This window comes from Thrips palmi, unplaced genomic scaffold (genome assembly GCF_012932325.1).
Source record: "Thrips palmi isolate BJ-2018 unplaced genomic scaffold, TpBJ-2018v1 HiC_scaffold_2, whole genome shotgun sequence".
NCBI lineage: Eukaryota > Metazoa > Arthropoda > Insecta > Thysanoptera > Thripidae > Thrips > Thrips palmi.
Window position 1 is genome coordinate 10,157,031 of NW_023144629.1, and position 20,944 is coordinate 10,177,974.

The window sequence follows — 20,944 nt, forward strand, 5'->3', positions numbered from 1 at the left end:
CCTACACTTGGATTTGCAGTGCACAGCTCCAAGAAATTTTTCACCCTGAAAAACTTAAACTTGTCATGGATGATGCCTTGAAAATGTCTGGAAGCCCGTTACTCCAATGGGGATGAAAACCTTTTCTGTCTGTCTGTCCATGTGTGAGTGTGTGTGCACTACTCCTACTGAGCGGCTTGGCCGATCCGGCTGAGATTTTGCAGGGTGTATATCCTTGGCTCACCACACACCATAATTCAGCTTCGCATCTCCATTCATCGTAATAAAAAAAAACACTTAAAAACGGCAAAAATGCAATAATTGCATGAGCGGGAGGAGGGTTTCGGCCATTAGTAGAGCAAGTACGGCATGTCGGGGTATTTTTGGAACCAAGGTGACCAGACAAATTCAATGAACCTTGTTCCGACAGAGTCGGCCGCTTCCATGGGTCAACCAGATCAGGATCTTGATAAAAGGGGATCGGCCGACTGAAAAAATTTATTGTGGCTTCAGGTCTCGCCACGAACTTTTCAACGAGGGGTCGCAAGGGGGTCCAGGAGCCTGACTTTTTGAGTTGTGGCAATCGGTGCCACCAACTCGTTTTGCAGTTTTGCTGGGCCTCGGTTGCAATGAGTTGCTGTTACAAGTCATAGGCATTTTCGATCATGAACCCTCTGTGAAACCTTCATCACGCAGTACTGTTCTCATTACTTCAACTCTAGCAGGAAGCGCCGCAGGCCAAGGTACGTGCAAACGCTAGGCGTGGAATGTCGTAACTGACCGAGGGGTTACCCACTCCGGGAATCGTGTGTACACTCAGTCCGGGAATCGTTCGTAATTTGCTCAAAATTTTATCGAAAATTTTAAAGGGGGGACCCTGGTGAAACTTTCAAGTAGGCTTCAAAAAAATCCCAGGAAGTTGCAACTTTGCTTAATTATGAGGTTCATTATGGTGAGTTCCCAAAAAAAAATTCAATCCAAAATGTTGAACGGTCTCTGAGAAAAGTGGCTTTTTAGTGTTTTTGGAGGTTGGGAAAAATCTTCCTGCGTCTTTCATTGGGACGGAAAGTCTTGAAAATTTTTTTGGGTTATCCTAAAGATGTATTGAAGAATTTTAGTGACGGAATTTTCAAATTCAACTTCTGTCCTGAGATCTGAGTTTTAAAATTTTTAAACATTAAAAAAAATTGATTTTTTTCCCTTTTTTCACACTTTTAGGTGTGTTAAAAAAAAGTAGGGGTGATATCAAGATTCCGTCACTAAAATTTGTCGACAAGTCATCAATGAATAGAGCCATGAAAGACGGCTCATGTAGGTGTCAACCAGGAACGCAGGAAGTCTTTCTACGAAAAAATTTTTTTGTCGACTGAGAAAAGCTGAGAAGTTGAGCGTAAAGCCAACGACAACTGATCTCAATGTTATTCCTTCCAAATGATAAAGAAACTACCCATTAGTTTAAAAGGGTGTTAAACCCTTTGAATCTAAAACCCTTCTATACACATTTTTATCTTTTAACTTTGAAAATACTATTTTTTGGAATTTTGGCGATTTTTTCACCAGGGTCCCCCCTTAAAAGTTTTAATGGAGAGAGATATGTAATAGACACAAAACACTCAAAAAGGTAAGAAAAATCTTCAAAAACCTCTCCTTTATGCAAGATTTGTTCAGGAATCGCGGCAATCCGGAATCGTGTGTACGCCCAAGTACCGAGTGGGTAACCCCTCGTAATTGACGCAGCATCGCGAAGCCAACCACGACGAGACACGGTCTGGCGTACACCTACCTTGTCAATACTCTGCGTAGGCTCGCACAGTATTTTCCGTAGGACCGCACAGTCCTCTCCGTAGGCGACCTACAAGACTGCATAGTCCTACGGAAAATACTGTAAGAGCCTACGGAGAATTACCACAAACTATTTACAGAATTTTCTATAGCTTTTTTCCTGTGAGATAACAATAAAAAAGCTAACCTGGGGTCTGCACAAAATGTCGTTGTGTCCGAGGTAGAGGTGAGTAGGCGTCTGGATGGCAGACAAGTTGTACAGCGGCGGCTCGGGCGCCCCGTACACATCCTGATTCCTTGCGGCACCGTAGTCGTACTGCCGGATGCCTTGAGCTGCGGGCCACAAATTCATAATACGTAACTTAATTAGCTGGCAAAATATTTTGTGCCCGACCCCACAGTTCTGAGGCGGTCTAGAAAACGTTGTTGGCCGCCGATCAACCTATCGTGAATAGGAAATACGACGAAATACGTCATAAATTCAGTAGTCGCTATTCTCACACTTACTGTTGGGGTTCACATTTTGAACATAGTGGAAGATCTGGCCCCAGGAGCCACCAGTCGGGATCGAGTTCAAGAAATTCGGGAGTTCCTAAAAGAAAAACAGTAAAAGCACTCAAATGATGAAACTTACGTCTGGAGTGAATTTAAAGCTTGGCTGGATGTAAGAGAATACGGGGGGAGCCAGAGATTTCGATGTGTATCGACCCTTTTTCTTTCATTTATCGATATGAACGACGCCTGATAAACAAATGTCTTCAGCGTACTTCAGAATGGAGAACTAACCAGAGGACCTATTAGGTGGAGTTTACATGTCAGGCACTATGCTTCAGATGCATGTCTAAAAACCTTTACCAAGTTTTACAGAAAACTGTTCCTTGGAAATCTTCGCAACTGTAGCGTGTGTGCGTTCCCGAGTTGTCACCCAAGGGTTATCTACACAATCCTAACTGTGTGTGTCATTCTGAACTGCACACTTAGTGTCCTAGGAATTTTTCTGTCCCCATGGATGATGCTATTTCAAGCACATCCGACGGTGGTACAATTTTGTGGCCGCCAGGCGGGACAAATTGTCTAATGAAAGTTCAATTTGCATTAGACGTGGGACAAACTGTCACTAGGCGGGAACAAAATTGTATCACCGCCGGATGTGCTTTAAGTTGCATAATTCATGGGGCAGAAAAGTCCCATGACATTTAGTGTGAACTGTGCCGGCCTTGACTCACGAAATAGGTTTCGTTCTTCTTGAAGCCCACGATGGCGTAGAACACGTCGTAGACCAAGGGGCGCGCCACCGGCAGCAGCACCTTGATGAGGAGCTTGACGATCATGTAGAGCGGCCGGATGGTGCGGCGCAGGCCCAGGCCCTCCACGAGGGGCTGCGTGCCGTTGTTGAGGACGTACAGCAGCTCCACCACCGGGCTGAGCTGTGCGTGCAATGACCCGGCTGGTGCCATGAGGAAGGCAGCGCGCACCTAGAGCCCTAGATATGTTAGACAATCGCGGAGCTGCTCAAAGTCCGCCATTTTGAAACGAGCCTTGAAGCTAGAGGGGTATTGATACGTGAGCCGATTGCAGCCTGACCAGAGACTTCCAATCTAACAGCCAACATCAAGGTTAAGATGCGGGGCAAGGGAAATATTCTACGATTCGTTTCAACATGGTCGACCAGAGGACGAACTCGGGCGCGGATTTTGATGGTTTTAAAAAGGTTCTTCTGCAAAATTTTTACGAGTGCGCACCCTGCACTGAGAAAACCTTTCAAACTATTTCAGACCTTACAGAGCCAAGTAGATTAAAGTATTTCGAGCATACATAAGCTTACAAAGAAAATACTTCGTGATTTACGAATTATTTTTTTTCATATAACAAAGTAAATTAGTTTGTACGTATGTATGATCAAAATACTTCGTAAGGTTTTAAGGGTGTGTGCCTGTCTCACCCATCCAGGACTCTACGCGCACCTTGCGCTGGTACTCGGGCCGCGCCGCCGCCATGGCCATGAACGTCGTGGCGCCCATGGAGTGCCCCGCGTACATGACGGAGGGAAAGCTGGTCTGCGCCAGCACGTAGTCGATGGCGGCCGCGTTGTCGAACACGCCCTGCTCGTGCCAGCTGCAGGCAGTCGCAAGCAGTTGACATGACGAACCGTGCACATGGCATGGCACACCTCGTTAGGTACCTCCAATTGAAAGGAATGCGACTCAGTTCTCCAAACAACATATTTTGTCACATGATGCCACGTGTTTGGATTCCCACAGAGGAACTCCATAGTAACGCACGAGCTTGAGATAACGTTTCAGCCCAGCCTAGCCTTTACAGTACCTGAAGTCCCAGTACTCCTCGTTTTTGGTTGACAACTTGATGTGCTCCCGCGAATTGATCGTGCCACGGTAGTTGATCATCCATACGTCGAAGCCCGCGTCGTAAAGCAAAGGCGCTAATCGGAAAAAAAAATTTAAAGAGAAGAAAAGTAAATCACAAAATCAATAGTAGGTCACTTTTAAAAAAAAATGTCAATATTTTGAGCATTAATATTGAACTGGTAGCCAAAGTAGCTTACAGGCGTTTGAATATGATCTACGTTTTGCAGCGTAGCAGACTATTTGATCCAGGAAGCGGAAGAAGGGTATAACTCAAATTTGACCATTTTTTTGGAGAAACAAAAAAATGTATTTTTTTTTTTACCTCGCTTTTGGTGTAAGTTCTTGAAATTAAAGAGGGTTAAGTTGACTTCATTCCTTTTTACAATCGATGCATAAAAAAAGAAGTCGTGTAGTCTCCGATCAACAATATGTTCAACGAAGCCTGACTTTGATTGTTTCCATTTTCCACTAAATTGCGAATGTAAAAGGGTTCAAGTTGAGATGTGTCTTTTTTTTTCGAAGTGGATTTTCTCCTTGACTGCTAGCAATTGAGTCAAATGTTTGGTGCAATGATGCAAACCATTTTAAGGCACAATGATATTAAAAAACTCAATTTGGAGATAAATTGAATTATTCCCTTCTTCTACTTTCCCGGATAAAGTTGAAAGTGTGCTTTTACACACTAAACGCCATGGGACTTTTTTTGTCCCACGATTTATGCAATTTTAAGCACGTCCGACGCTGATACAATTTGGTTGCCATCTGGAGACACATTTTGTCCGACGCCTGCCGCAAATTGTACCTTCACTAGACAATTTGTCCCCCGCCTGGCGGACACAAAATTGCATCACCACCGGATGTGCTTAAAATTGCATTATTCATGGGACGAAAAAAGTCCCATGACATTTAGTGTGAAAGTACACTCCCCTGATCTGTGTTCAGGGGGGACCCTGGTGAAACTTTCAAGTAGGCTCCAAAATAATCCCAGAAAGTTGAAACTTTGCTTAATTATTAGGTTCATTATGGTGAGTTCCCAAAACAAAATTCAATCCAAAATGTTGAACGGTCTCCGAGAAAAGTGTCTTTTTAGTGTTTTTAGAGCGTTGGGGAAAAATCTTCCTGCGTCTTTCATTGGGCCAGAAAGTCTTGAAAATTTTTTTGGGTTATCCTAAAGATGTATAGAAGAGATTTTAGTGACGGAATTTTCAAATTCAACTTCTGTCCTGAGATATGAATTTTCAAATTTTAACATTTAATAAAAGTGATTTTTTTCCCCTTTTTTCAAACTTTACGGTGTTTGTAAAAAAAAAGTAGGGCTGATATCAAGATTCCGTCACTAAAATTTGTCGACAAGTCATCAATGAATAGAGTCCATGCAAGACGACTCATGTAGGTGTCAACCAGGAACGCAGGAAGTCTTTCTACGACAAAATTTTTTGTCGACTGAGCAAAGCTGTGAAGTTGAGCGTAGAAGCCAACGACAACTGATCTCAGTGTTATTTCCTTCCAAATGATGAAGAAACTACTCACTTAGCTTAAAGGTGTTCAACCTGTTGAATCTGAAACCTTCTATGCACATTTTTAGCTATGAACTTTGAAAATACTATTTTTGGCAATTTTTCACCAGGGTCCCCCCGTAAGTTGGCCTTTGATCTTTTGGTGCGCGAAAGAGGTCGACTGACCCAGGGCCTTGCCGCGACCGAGTAGGACGAAGCAAGCCGGGGTGAGCTGCAAGCCTGGCGCCAGCAAGACGGGCTGCCGTCCGGGGTTGGGCGCGCGCTCCAGGCGCAGCCGGTACCCGTCCTGCGTGGTCACGAAGTGCGTCTGCATGGGGTACCCGAGGTCGACCATCAGATCGCTCTAGAAAAGAGAAAATCGTTAACCGTGGACAAGCAAAATGAAAACTTGACGGGAAACAGCATTGACCATGTGCAAAAAAAAGAAAAGGTTCATTGTCCAATGTCCAAGAAAGGTCACGTAAAAGTTTAGAGTGCGTTGCTGTGGTGCCGAAGTGCTGTAAAGTGGAGGAACTTCTGCCTCGGGCCATTTAAAAATGTGCAAATTTATTACCGAATAACGATCTCTGCCTTTTCTACAGACGCCTCTGCTCTGAAAATTAAACGGCGAAACTGATCATCGCATTTGACGATAAAGGCCTAAGCTGGTATAGTAAGGGCCGATGGTAGAACTCGCTTCTGCTCCCTGACTAAGACTATTTAACAAAATTCAAATAATTTGCGCCTACATGGAAGAAAATGTGGCACTGCTACCTTCTCTTGGCCCCTGAATGTAGTTTCAATTGCTTGCAATCTGAAATCTTCCAACTTTCCCCTGTGTAGAGAATTTCGTGAAAGGAGAAAGTTTAAGTTGGTTTCCACGCACTAAATGTTTATTAATATGTAATTTTGTACACCACAACAAAAATACACAAAGTCCTGGCAAATTTTTATCAGGAATTTATTGTACTTGTACTACAACTATTGTTGTAAAAGTACTATGGAACCGGCATGACGAGTGCTGTGCAGTCCGGGCCTCGTTGTGTTTTTTTTACAATTTTCGTTGTACTTTCTACAACCTTTGTTGTACTTTTATTGTACAGTTTTTGTTGTACTTTTGTTGTACTATTCACAATTTTTCTTGCAGTGTATTGCCGGATCTGTGCAGGTGTGCGTCAGGTGCAATAATTGATCCACGAAGCGGAAGAAGGGGTTAAGTCGAGTTGATTCAGTGACCTCTTATCAGTCTATCAAGTAAACGTGAGCGAAAATTTGGTCCAAAAATAAGTGTGGTGAGACAAGTCCCATCCTCTTGCATCTATTTTTAGATGACATTCCCCACCTGTTCTCCCACCTGCAAGGTTCAGACCTTTCTAAAGTGCACGGATTCAACTCGACTTAACCCCTTCTTCCGCTTCGTGGATCAATTGTAGTCTCACCGCCGTGACGTTGTCATCGGCAGCAGGCAGCCATCTTAGCAGCTGCTCCAGGACGACGACGGCGGTGGTGCCAGCGATGGCGCTGGACGCCTCGGTGATTGGCGTAGTGACGGCGGCGGACACCTCGTTGACCGGCGTGGTGACGGCGGCGGACACTTTGGAACCCACATCCCGCAGCAACCCGGACACCACACCGAGCGCCGACGGCCAGGGCGTCGCCGCCGGGGCCTCGAGGGGCACCACCAGGATGGCGACCAGCAGCGCCACCGTGCCGCGCACGCCGCCCACGCCAGTCGTCACGCGCAACGGAGTGAGCATCGGGACGCGGAATCTTGAGGATTTCGGATTAATGCATCTGCAGCACTTAACGAAATAAATGAATTTGAATCTAGGGTCAGTCTGTGTGCACACACACACACACACATACACACACCTCTATGTAATATTACTTACACACACGCACACTGACCCTCAGATGTTAGATATGAATGTTCACTGTAAGTGATAAATTGGAAATTTACGATGGCACCTTCAACAAAAATATTTCCAAGTGAATTCACGAACCCAGTTTGTAAAGTACAACAAAGAATCATCGTGAATTCACAAAGGACGTTCGTGAGTTTTCCTCGAAAAGACGTGGATTTACGATGAATCATTGTAAATTACCGTCAATCTTTTTAAATTACGAAGTCTTTGTTCCCGTGGCGGGCTCCCGCTTCGCATTTGGACCGTCCAGTGGCTCCGTAAAAGTACCCGAATGATACATTGCCCATATCACGTTGATGAAAATATGTCCGCCGACTAAAAGTGTCGTTGCACTTACTCGTTCACCGTGCAGTCGTCCGCTCTTTTGTAGCTTCACACTCGTCTTGCGCCTCGACCACCCGCCGCTGCGAGAACTACTCAGCTCGACTGAGACGAGGTCGATGCTGCCGCCGACTGCCGTGCTGTGCCTCAAAACGCGTCCGAAGCTGCTCAACTGCTAGCGGCAGCCACTCAACTGCAAAAGTTAGTCTTGGAAGGAAGTTTTACGGAAAAAGGCTTTTGTAAATTCACGAAAGTTTCTCATTCGTGCACTGGCAAAGTACGCGAGGTCTCCGTAAATCCTCGAAGAATCTTCCGTTCCCAGAGAATAAAACTACCATTTTCCTGCGGACACGCCATGCTTAACGTAAAGTCCGCCACTCACTAAAATATTTTCTGCGTCCTTCAGCTGAAGAACTTCAGTGTATTCAGGTCATCGTTCGTTGAACCGTTATACTGAATACATAGAAATCACTCTGGGGTGCACCTGTCGAGTTGGTTTGATGATGAACTTCACATGCATCAAGTCTAGAGTCCAATGCAAATTTCATGTACACTCCAAATATCTTGCAGTGGTCTGGTCCCAGCCTTTGAGGGCAGCGGTCTTCACTGTAGGAAAAAACACAGTAAATCCTGTAGCGATTAGTACAGCTGTCACTGTTGTTCAGAGCACAGGATTTACTGTACTTGTTTTACAGGATCTACTGTACTTTTTTACAGGGTCTACTGTACTGTGAGCGGGATTTACTGTACCACAGGAGTGGAGCACGGAATATCCTGTACAAGGTAAGGTAAATCCTGTAGCCAGGCACAGTAAATCCTGGCCAAAAAATTAACGGTTTTTTTCCACAGTGTGTTTTTTTCTTTTTCCAGTGCGCAGCGCTGGTCTGTTTTCCACGGCGGCGCACGTGTCGTTTTTCTCCGACCTTTATCTACCTTGGCAGTACGTGTCGCGCGGGTCAGTATGTGCTCTCATTTCAGGAACGTGACATCACGTTAAAACGAATGTGACAAATTGTCATGCTCCTTTGAGCATTGTGTCACATTCGTTTGGACGTGAATGAGCCATAGATTAGCTTGCTCACGTTCAAACGAATGGGACATGCTCGAAGGGACGTGACATCTTGTCACATTCGTTGCAACGTGATGGCACGTTCCTAGAATGAGTGTGTATATGTGGTGGAAAAAGAGAGGGTGGAGGCGGAAAAAGCGCTTGCATAGTGACAGACCTGATATCGTGAGTGAGAAGTGTTTAGGCTGGGTCGATCCCCTTGTCTATCTTGCCTTGTTTGACTAATTTCAATCTAGTTGACCACCGCAGGCGACTGCAGGTGTGTGTAGTATGGCCCTTAATTTGCCCGTCTTATGATTGTAACTGCGCAAGTAACTGCGGGATTGGCAAAAAATCATTTGAAATGATGATAATCTCATCACAAATTGATGACATTTTCATCAAAGCTCCTATACTAATTGGCTGAGCGATAGCGAAGCCTGTTACTCCAGTGGGGTTGAAAAGTTTTGTCTGTCTGTGGTTTTGTCTGCGGTCTGTCTGTCGGTCTGTCTGTCCGCACTACTCCTCCTGAACGGCTCGGCCGATCTCAGTGAGATTTTGCACACTTCTTAGGTATGTCCTTGGCTCGGCACACGCGAAATTTCACCATCCTAGCTCAACTGGTTCAGTTTTTATAGGCGAAAAACACCTAAAAAACGGCGATAAATAGAGATTTCTGCAGATAGACCACTTCTGTCTTGGAGAAAGGGGGGTCTGGGGGGCGGAGCCCCCCAGCCTCGACAAGTTAAAAAGTGACAAGGGTCAAGATCGTGTTATCTGTAGATTAAACAACTCTATTTACAATGTAGGGGGGTCTGGGGAGCGGAGCCCCCCAGCATTCAACAAGTTAAAAAATAACCGACAACGGACAAGCCATTGCCTGCCGCAGGCAGGCTAGCGCCGCAGGCCAAGGTAGGTACGCCAGGCGTGGATTGGAGGAACAGGCAGCGAGACATCGCGAAGCCTGTTACGACAAGACGCGGTCTGGCGTAAACCTACCTTGTTGCATGGACATGACAACAATGTCATCAATTGATTTGATGACATCCTCGTAAGGCACATTGTCGCAAAGTTACGACTCAAATTTTCACAGTGTGCCGCAAAGATGGATTTGTTGAGGCAACAAAGTTTTCTGCTCTTCTGATGACATTTTAGACACTGGTACGAAACATACTTAGATGAGCCTAAACCAACCGACAAATCGGTCGGGCTCACTAAGTAGTTTAGCCCGTGCCGTTAGCTGAAACCTGGTCCTTACCACTGAAATGCCAATGCTGAGCAAACTGAGGGCGATCCCAACGAAGAAGTAGTGGCAAGGGACGTCTTTCGTCCTAGACCTGTAACATAACTCGAAGTTCGTTCGGAGGTACGCGGGAGCAGGTTTCCCCGACCTGATGTGGCTTTTAACTCGGCCCAACAGAGTTCACGTTTACATAGGCATACACTGCAAATATAAAGGCGATACTTGAGTACATTTTTCGGCGATACAATTAAGTATCGCCAGTAACGGCCTTACGGAAAAGTATTGCCTTCAGAACGGCGATACGCAGAGGTATCGCCAAAATTTGGCGATACTTTTTGGTATCGCCAAAACCACGCCATTGAACTAGGAACTTGTCCCCTTGATTTGTGCAACGTTTAATGCCAAATTGTGGCAATACTCCGAAGTATCACCCAATTTTGGCGATACTTTTGTGTATCGCCGTTTTGAAGGCAATACTTTTTCGTAGGGCCTTTTATTGGCGATACTTAATTGTATCGCCAAAAAAGGTACCAAAAGTATTGCCTTTGGATTTACAGTGTAACTGCAAGTGCACTGTTTCTTAGGCGTACTTGGCCAAGTGCACAAATGCATCCATATTGTAGGCTTGGCATGCGTTTGTAACTGTTCACTAAGTAGTGGATCCGGTTGTAGTGCAGTTCGATCCCAGCCCGGTACCGCCGCTGAAGCAGCTACAATCTCCTGAAAACGTTCTTTAACAGTTTGAACTTACCTTCTGTTGCAGTGAGGACAGTTAACAAGGGCGACGGTGTGAGAAGCTTTTGACTGTAACAGAAAATAAATCCACGGGTGGAAGAGTATTAGTAATATTGGTTTACAAAACAATGGGAATGGCATCCCCCTTGAAACTAAAGTTGCTTATGGATTTCTTTCAGTAGTACCGTTGCGTGGAGCAAGCACGATAGACCCTTTCAGTTTTCGTTACCGTGTGAAGAACAAAAGTAATCAGAAAGTCAGGAACGAACAGCGCACCACCTACCGGCGGTTACTGTGAAATGTCAAAAGCTGAACTTTGGTCAAGCCAAGGTCTGGACCAAGTTCCTAACAGTCGCCACTGCTTCCTGGTTTTTGATTACTGTTAGTCTTTAGCTGCGACTGAAAGGGTCTATCTATGGCGGTAAAAAAATAACTCAAGAATTATCACAAAGAGATTTTTCGCAGTTTAGCCGTACCGTTAAAATGGAGGTCCTTTTAAAGTGGCAACACGTGAAAGCGTTCTCCTGCATGGCCGCTGAGTTTTGACAAGGGGCGAAGCAGGAAGCAAGGCGGAACGTATCTCAGGTTCCTGTCAAAATCCAGTTTATCGGTCAGTTTCCCGAAAAATCTCCTGGGATTCCCCCATTGGTCAGTTCCCAGATTGTTTTACCGTGAATGACAGGGCCCCCGTGACAGCGATTATCAGTTTTCGAGGTAGATTAGACTGGCATCAGCCGGAAAACAGCCAAAGCCTTCACGATTCTAGCGTGTGGAACGAAGTTGTCTGAAGCAGTACGCAGCAACAAACTGAAAATGCTTCGGCGCAGAGTCCTTTCTTGTTTCCGTAAGGACAGCACCGGTCCGATCCAGTACCTCTGATTTGCTGAGCGATAACAAAGCCACTTAACTGATAAGTGTCCAAAACTTTTTTCGTCCTGATGGATTTTTGTGCTCATGCCACTAGACTGATTGGTGTCTACACCGTAAAAACGGTTCCTGGTTTTCCCAGGAACCTCCTGATAATCGCCTATACCTTCACCATTGGCTTCCTGGGAAAACCAGGTTCCGTTTTTACCGTGTAAAACGTGTTTCATTCTGACGGACTTTTGAAGCGCACGCACGTGCCATGGGAACACCCCAATTCGTAGTCTGGTGAGCAGAAGAACGTGTTGTTTCGTCACCATGGCGGTACGAGAATACCAAGAGGCAAGCAACTTCTTCAAAATTTGTACACCGTTCTCTTTCAAATTCACGTCGTTTCATTGTTATTTCAACGTTATTTAGCGTTATTTCACGTTATTTCGCTTTATTTCGCCGTTATTTTAACGTCATATCTAGGAAAATGTACATCAAAATTCAAGTTGTTTGCACCTCTGAGAATACCGAGATTGGCAGGCGCAGATCCAGACAAGGGAAAGTGACTCCAGCCATATTTGGACGCCAATATTCACCAAAAAATTGAAATTGACTTCGATTTGTTCAAGTTCACCGAATTTCTTCTCAAAATTCAGCAGCTTTTGACCAAAATTCATTTGATTTATACACCGAAATTCACAGTGATTTCCCCTTGGATCCAGAGACCCCCCAGGGGGTGATGTCGCAAAAGATGCCCACCCACTGAAGCGAAGTGCGACGTTTTGCCTACTTTTCATGTGGCTTTCAGGTCATGACCCCCCTGATTTCCCAAGCAAAAAAAAAGTTGTTGGGTGTACTATCAATTTGTTGTGAGAACGCACACTTTGCTCTCACGACAAATCATTCGTCAGGAGTGCAAACATTCATTTTAATGACTCCGGACGATATTGTTGATAGTACGCCTAACAACATTTTTTTAGCTATCCCAAATGTCACAACAAAGTCTTTTTTTACGTGCACCTCCCATCCATTGTGATGTGACTGACTTCTGTGCATCTCATTCTAGGACTCCGTGGACCTCTCGCCGTGCGTCGACCCGAACATACCGACGACGGCCGAGACTTCAGTCTCGTCGCAGAAATAGCTGCGCTGCACGCCCTGCCCGTCACCATTGCCCCGTCCTGTGACCGAGCTCGCCACCATGACCGATGTAAGTACTACCTCACTTTATGACAGTTTCAAGGCTCATTTCCCGAGAATCTATTCAAAACTGTAGATGACATCGTTGTCAATTAGTATGGAACAACCTTGTCATAACTTCCAAGTGTACTCTAAATGTCTTACGAAGAAATTTCCCATAATACCAAGGAAGTGGCGCAAGCATAATACGAAGGTGGTTTTTCTTCATGTTACGAATGTTTTTCTCTGTATCTTACAATGAAAAAGCTAAAAAGATTCATATTACGAAGGAATATTGCTTCGTATTATGCTTACGCCGAATCCACTGTAACATACGAATAACATAGGTCAAATTTCATTGTTAGACATTTAGAGGGTGATGACATTGTTAAAGTGATCTAAGTGATCAAAATCGAGGGGTCCTGTTTTAAAGATATTATCTTATGTTCAACGCAAGCGAATTTCATTTAGTTTGACCACACTGTTAAGAGAAGTCGTTGCACATGGTACCGTAATTTTACAAATAATAATTTATAGACCTCTTTGCCGTTCCCACGGTCCCCCTCCCTGGACCGCCGTTGCCTAGCAACGCGAGCCAAACAAATCGCAGGTATGCTGCACACCGGACGGCGCGCGGCGGGTGGGTTTTTCGGCTATATTTCCTAAACCGTTCAAGATAGACGTGTACAGTAAGCGAGCCGATTGTAGATCTCTGCTTAAACTACAATCGGCTCGCTTACACTACCCATCTAGCTTTAACGGTTTACGAGATATGACCAAAAAACGCATCCGTCGTGCGTCGCCTAGCAGGCAGCATACCTGAGATTTGTTTGGCTCGTGTTGCTAGGCGATGGTGGTCCAGGGAGGGGGACCGTGGGAACGGCAAAGAGGTCTATAGTGTCGGGCACTATAAGTGATAAGGACGGGTAAATGACGACAGTGAGTAGAGGTTGATCGCTGTTTATTGGAGAGAACCACTCAGCTCGATACAGGGCTACCGACTGTGGCGGCTCTGAGGAGCGATCCAATTTATAGTTTGGGCAACAGTGACACCTTGCTAGGTGGGTGCATTCAGAAAGCGAGGCAATCAATACTGGAACCTTGGCCAAGGAGGAAGGAGGGGAATCCATATCAGAGTCACGAAGAAGAATAGAAACAAGGTAGGTGTACGCCAGACCGTGTCTTGTCGTAACAGGCTTCGCGATGCTGCGCCAGTTTCGACCATCCACGCCTGGCGTACCTACCTTGGCCTGCGGCGCTAACCTGCCTTCGGCAGGCTGCTTTTCTAGGCAGGCCGTGGAAATGGGCGTGATCCCCTCAAAAATAACATTTGGTCATCAAAATCTACACCAATCGGATTCAACTTTCGGTCGGGGGTCCGAACGGGTTCTATTTTCGTCATCAGCAGCCTCAAAAACATATGAAAGGATATGATACTTGACACAAAGTTGAAAGTACCCAAAAAGTTGTATTTTTTCTGCCGTTTTTTAAGTGTTTTTTGGCTAATATGACCGAATGGATTGAGATAGAAAGCTGAATTTTGGTGTGTGGCGAGCCAAGGATATATCTAATGACCCTGCAAAATCTCAGCCAGATCGGCCGAGCCGTTCAGGAGGAGTAGTGCACACACACACACACGCAGACAGACAGACAGACAGACAAAACTTTTCAACCCCACTGGAGTAACGGGCTTCGCTATCGCTCAGCCAATCAGAACTGACACATGTTGCTTTTCAGTACGCATTGTAAATCGCTACAAATTCATAAAGTAACGACAAGATTCATGAAATTCACAGACATTTATCTTTTGACGAACTTAACTCATAATTTTAGGAATAAATTAGTAAGTTTACAATGAAATCTTAATGTAACAAGTGAAAGATTGTAATTTTCCTTATATAATCGTTTTTTTACTAGTCTCGTTTCGCTATGTGTAAACTTGTTTTCTTAGGACTCATGCTTACTTTGATGCTGTGAAGTCTGTAGCACGAAGTGGGTGTTCATTTACAAAGTAAATTGTAAATGGACATAGATTGTTTATCATTTTTCAAACTGCTTCTTAAATTGCTTCTAAATTCTTAAATCGGCAATTGTCAATTATAATTGTGAAAGCAAGGCTGAAAAGTTGTGTTTTCGTCCTTTTCTTCCTTTGTGTAAATTTACAAAAACAAGATGGATAATGAGATCGTTTTAGAAATTTTACAATCACTTCGTGGTTCGGATTTAAAGAAAAAAAAAACGGAACAAATTTCTTCAAAACTTGGTCGAAGATTTCCGGACGGTTTAGGGTAGTGGGCAAATACATTCTAATTGCTTTCATACCCATCTTGAAGTTCATTAATAGGGCCGAAAATACGTCGATTTTTTTGTGAAAAATTGTCATATTTCATTAATGTACAAAAACTAGGTAATGAATTTTAGTGAAAAATTGTCATATTTCATGAATGTACAAAAACTTGGTAATGAATTTTGATCAATTTTTCGTTACCTCCTCATGCCTTCTCTACTCACTTAAACATTACGGAGAAATCTGTTTAATCTTGTGATTGATCCGTACCCAGAATTCAACATTTCCCGTAGGCTTCTCGTCAGTCTTCTGTATGCACACTGTTAATGTCTTACGGTGAAAGGCTGCACCAACATATTATGGTGGAGTTATTCTCCGTAATACCAACGAAATTCGTTAAAATATCTATAAGGTACAGTGAATTCTGAATCGCATGTTACGAAGTAAGCTGCACCACCATAATATGAAACATTTTCATCATAATATGGAGAATCCTTACTGTAGAACATTAAGAGTGCACCTCGTCGGTCTGCAACGGGTATCCATAGAATAATTGTAGTCCTAGGGAGAACACTGCAAGTCCTACGGAAAATGTTGGGTTTGGGCTACGGAAAACAATGGCTAAACTTAACAGATGTTTTTGTAGTATTTTGCCGCAGTGCCTTCACTCGTGTAAATGTTATCACAATGTCAAAAACCTGTCTGAAAACCTGATCAAAATTCGCGTACCTCTGAAAGCTGTAAATATCTCCTGACATTCTGTAGAACTTACACCATCAATATCAGAGTAAGTTTTCAGAATTTCAGCTTTCAGAGGTGCGCGAATTTTGATCAGGATTTCAGACATGTTTCTGACATTCTGACAAAATTTACACGAGTGTTACTGACTCCCTGCACTATACCCTTTACTAATTTGAGCTGCGTTGGGCAGTCTGAAAACATCTTACGTTTGTTGGGCTACTCCCCATGCTTATGTTCTAATCCGACGGTGGTTGTGCCCACAGCTGCTGGCCCTGCCCGACGACGCGTTGGTGCGCGTGTTGGCCCTCCTGCCGCCCAGACAGCTCTTCAGCCTCCGATTGATGTGTCGGCGGCTCCGGGACCTTTGCCTCCACCCAAACGCTTGGCGCTCCATTCGACTCCGTGGCTATCCCAAAGGCCTTCTGAAAGCCACGCTGAGACTTGCCCCCTGCCTCCACAAAATCCGTCTGCCCTCGTCGAATCTTCAGGCTGCGGCCTGTGCCATTTCCAACACCAAGTGCGTCGTCACTAAACTCGAGCTCGCCGTTCAAACTGAGTTCGAAGTTGCCTGGGCCACCGCCATAGTTCTGAAGTTCTCCGCTCTGGGCGGTTTGAGGAAGATCTCCCTAGAGCTGTTCCCTGGCGCCCCCGATGCTTTGCCTCCCCTTCTGCGGATGGTTTACAGCGTTCAAGACCTGCGCGTGTTGTATGTGTGGGACTACTCAGACGCAGAGCTACCGCCATCTGTATGGTCAGATCTGGAGCCGAGACCTTCCCTAACTAAGCTTAAGTACGAAGGTGCCCCTTTCTCTTTCCTCTGCCTGTTACTGGAGACCCACGCGGCAACACTGGAAGAGATCGTTCTGTTCGTGGATGAGCTCCCCACATCTCGCTTGGGAATGATGCCTCGGTTACGCTCCCTGGCTTGTCGCCCATCCGATGACCTGTCTCAGCTGAAAAGTTTATCCAGCCTGGAAACACTTGAGCTGTATGTGTTTTCAGAGGAAAACGTATGTTTTCCTGGTGCGGAGGAGTTCCTCCTACAGGGCCCGAGCTTGCGATCTGTGTCATTCGTCTCCTATTCCTCCTGCCGGGTTCCCAGCTCTTCTCTTCTGTGGGCTTTGGCCAAATCGCCGTCCGCACCCGTTCTGGAAAGGCTGTCCTTATGTGGTGTGGAGGACGTGCTTGTGGCCGCGGCAATCCCACGGTTCTCATCCCTGCAAGCACTCACCCTTGAATTGGACGCCGTGCCCTCGGACGATTTCTTCCGGGCAGTGAGCCCCGCCTCCACACCGCACCTTGCCACGCTGGAACTTTGGCCCCACGGCTGCCCCCACGCCATGCTGCACGACCCGGCCGTGCAGGACGTCCTCGTAAAGAATGCTGGGCTCCACCTGCGCCTGTTGCACACTCCGTCCCTCAAGGACGACTGTGCCTGTCGGTGGTGCATCTGGCGCTGCCACCAGCACGAGCTCCGGACGCACGGCGGCCTGCGGTCCGCCTTCTCGGCGCACAGGAGGCGGCCCGGCTGCCCCAGGGACTGCCGAAGATGGCCCTGACGGGCCTCGCCCATCCCATTGTGTGGTATGTTCACACTAAATGTCATGGGACTCTTTTGTCCCACGATTCATGCAATTCTGAGCACATCCGACGCTGATGCTATTTTGTTCCCGTCTAGCGACACAGTTTGTCCGACGCCCGCTGCAAATTGTACTTTCAATAGACAATTTGTCCCGCCTGGCGGACACAAAATTGCATCACCACGGGATGTGCTTAAAATTGCAACATTCATGGGACAAAAAAAGTCCCATGACATTTAGTGCGTTGAAGCAAGAACTTTCTCCACGATTCATTTAGCCTTAATATTAATTTTATTCTAAATTTAATTTTAAGTTAATTATCTTTTTCACGATTTTGTTTTTGACAGGAGCTGAAACGGGTGCCGCAATGCATATAATACTACCAGTCACTGCCAAAAAAGCTAATCTTTGCTTTTTTCGTCTCTTTGGACTTTAAGCTCATGGTCTTTTGTTTGTTCTCTAAATCTTTGTTCGCAATATTTGTAGTTAGATGTAACTTGAAATACATGCTCCTTGTTTATTAGTGAAAGACCTTACAGGATCTGGATTTTTTCCCTTTCATTTGCTGTTTCCTCCACTGATGACACGGACAGGAAGGCATAGAAATCATGCTCTTAGAACGGAGGGCCTCACGCACCTGGAAAGGCCTGAATCGTTTTATGCCCCTGGCAGCGGCGTGAATTGAGGACTAACTGGCCAAAATTTTAATGCCCTTCGAAAGACGTGGAAAACTGGGCCAAAGGGAGAGTTGGGCGATTCGTAACACAAGCGTTCATTAATTCAAGCGGAGGGTGCAGAGGAAAACCTGAGAATGTCCTTTCTTTCGCTAGAGAGGGTCCTTGAACAATCGAAGCGGATGTGATCGGTGCTCAGATAAAGTTTTGGAGGGGGTCTGAAATGGTACACCGACAACAGGCAAATCATAGATTTTGAGTTCTGGGAAGTTTTAACTCTAAAAAGCCTACGAAGGATTTGCTTCATAACTACGAAGATAACAGGAAAAGTAGCGAGATAGATCGGCAACTTTGGCCCGTCTCGTACATCTAGAAATGTTCCAATTTCGCCCATGTTTAACCCTAACGGGATTGGAGTTTAGGGTCAAAAAAGATGTCATTTTTGTCATCAGCGCCCTAAAAAACATAAGAAACAATGCAAAAACTTCAATAAAAAGAATATTCAAAATATACCCCACTGGAATTTGAACCCGGGTCCAAGCTTCTCCGATTCGCTTGAAACTGGCCCTGTTTTTATTATTATTATTTTTATTTTCTTTTGTAGTGGTAGCATGGTTTTATTTTGCTCTACTGTGGTACAATGCAGTTGCATTGTTCTATGTAAAGGCTTGAGTATGTTGTGAGCAGAGTAAGACAGGTGGCAGCAGCACTGCCTGACACTGTCGAGAGTATCGACTACACACTAAATGTCATGGGACTTTTTTTGTCCCACGGTTTATGCAATTTTAAGCACATCCGACGCTGATACAATTTTGTTCCCGTCTGGTGACACATTTTGTCCGGCGCCAGCTGCAACTTGTACTTTCACTAGACAATTTGTCGCGCCTGGCGGACACAAAATTGCATCACCACCGGATGTGCTTAAAATTGCATAAACCGTGGGACAAAAAAAGTCCCATGACATTTAGTGTGTAGGCGTGATCGACTTCGGCATCGAGACCTCTCCAGCACATCCGACTCTGGATAATAAAGTATTCATTCTTGACCTGACTTCTGACTCGTTTATATCCCCTAGTCCCGGAATAGATTACAACATGGCGCAGTCGAAACGGAATTGATTTTGGACTACGGAACGGAGGACATCAAAGTGATTGAAGAGTGAAAAGTGGATTAAGAAGTGCGAACACAGCTGCTTGGGAAAACCATCATTCCATCACCGGAAGGAAGACGACCTTGACCCACATCTCGCCGAGTGAGTGAACTTGACCTAGTGACGCTCCCTGTAAAACGTGGTGGAAGCATGGCGGAAGCTGGGGCAGTGACCCGGCCGGGACCCGTGAACATGAAGACGGGCAACATCCATCGATCCTGGGAGGAGTTTAACAGAAGTTTAACTTTTTCCTCAAGGGACTTGGGATGACAAAATTCAGCTCGGATGTCAAGTTTGGACTCCTGATGGGCGAGGCCGGGCCTGATGCGCTCGATGTGTACAACTCCTTTCGGCTGAAGCTGATCAAAAAGAAAAAGGGGGAAAATGGCGAGGAAGTCATTGAGTCTGATAAGTCTGAAGACTATGAAACTGTTGTTAAAAACTTTGACAACTATGCCATAGCAAAGAAAAGCCTCACAGGGTGCAGAGAAGGATTCAACAACAGGAACCAGAAGAATGGTGAAAACTTCAATCAATGGTTGACAGACTTGCGCAACCTGATCAAGAATTGTGAGTACGGGGAAATTGAGGTTGGAATGCTATCCTAAGATAGCAGAGGACGAAGGAGAAACCGAAGTTTATCCTGAAAATTCCGAGATGTCAGAAGAACTAATACAAAATGTTCCACTGTCCCCAGGCGCTGAGCAGCGAGCCGACCCTGAGCCAGAAGAGCCAGCCCAAGACGTCGACCCATTGGCTGCATCACCTGGAAACCTGCAGCAAGGGAGGTCCAGGTTTGGGCGACGTCTAAGGCGCTCCACCAAGTACAATGAAGAAGACTACGTTCTTCTTGTCAACAGCTTTGACTGAAATATGTTTATTTTTTATAAAAATCACTGTTAAAAAAATCAGTTGTAATTTTCATAACATTGGTTGGCATTTTTTTTCACAAACAATTGTTATGAAAATTAAAATCACAAATGATTGTAAATTGTTTTACAATCACGTTATGAAAATTCATATCATGTTATGAAAATTCATATTCGCGTTTGCGAGGTCATTTTAGAGCAGTTAAGCAAAAGGACAACTAAGTGTTCATGTATATGAACACCCAAGCGGCCTTATGACATTTATTGAACCGAATCTGCTTTTGATCAGCGGGTTTCGAACCCGGGATCTTTGACTTGTGGTGCACGCTCTTTACCGCTGTGCTACCACGTCCCACGGGAGGCGGAGGGTCAGCTACTGATGACTCTACCAGCGCCCCTTGGCCACGCCTCTTGAGCTAGTTATGAAATTTACAATCGGATTCGGAAAATTACTATTGTGTGCTCAAAATCAACATTTAAGATTCGCAATTTTTAGAACATGGTTTTAAAATTACCAACAATTGTCAATTTTACGAAATTGTTTCGAATTTTCGCATCAAGTTATGAAAATTGCAATGTTTGTAAAATTCACATCCGTATTTGTAAAATTGTCATCAAAATTGCGTTGAAAATTCGTAACTTTTTTAACAGTGATGGTACAATCACAAAGATTTCGTACTTCTAGTCTAAAGTGAGACTGAATGTTGTTTGATT

The 20,944-nt window shown here is 45.0% G+C and overlaps 2 protein-coding genes across 19 annotated transcripts; one reads left to right on the forward strand and one right to left on the reverse strand.

Annotated features, from left to right (window-relative positions):
• Positions 1 to 1,766: 1,766 nt before the first annotated feature.
• LOC117647702 (lipase 1-like) lies at positions 1,767 to 8,030 on the reverse strand. The gene is made up of 10 exons (XM_034389598.1): positions 7,886 to 8,030; positions 7,516 to 7,591; positions 7,063 to 7,425; positions 5,810 to 5,987; positions 4,087 to 4,201; positions 3,726 to 3,876; positions 2,988 to 3,188; positions 2,269 to 2,353; positions 1,949 to 2,094; positions 1,767 to 1,871 (listed from the first exon to the last, which is right to left on the reverse strand). The coding sequence occupies exons 3-10, from the start codon at positions 7,378 to 7,380 to the stop codon at positions 1,767 to 1,769; spliced, it is 1,299 nt and encodes a 432-aa protein (XP_034245489.1). The 5' UTR covers positions 7,381 to 7,425; positions 7,516 to 7,591; positions 7,886 to 8,030.
• Positions 8,031 to 8,453: 423 nt separating this feature from the next.
• LOC117646987 lies at positions 8,454 to 18,073 on the forward strand. 18 transcript variants are annotated; one of them, XM_034388441.1, is made up of 5 exons: positions 8,454 to 8,477; positions 8,740 to 8,824; positions 12,817 to 12,960; positions 16,221 to 17,541; positions 17,885 to 18,073. In XM_034388441.1, exons 3-4 carry the CDS (start codon positions 12,952 to 12,954, stop codon positions 17,514 to 17,516), a joined length of 1,305 nt encoding a protein of 434 aa, XP_034244332.1. In that variant the 5' UTR covers positions 8,454 to 8,477; positions 8,740 to 8,824; positions 12,817 to 12,951; the 3' UTR covers positions 17,517 to 17,541; positions 17,885 to 18,073. The 18 variants fall into 18 exon arrangements, with proteins under 18 accessions (XP_034244332.1, XP_034244335.1, XP_034244326.1 ...); XM_034388431.1 differs by lacking the exons at positions 8,454 to 8,477; positions 8,740 to 8,824 and adding exons at positions 10,959 to 11,002; positions 11,397 to 11,505; XM_034388434.1 differs by lacking the exons at positions 8,454 to 8,477; positions 8,740 to 8,824 and adding exons at positions 10,961 to 11,002; positions 11,397 to 11,543.
• Positions 18,074 to 20,944: the final 2,871 nt, after the last annotated feature.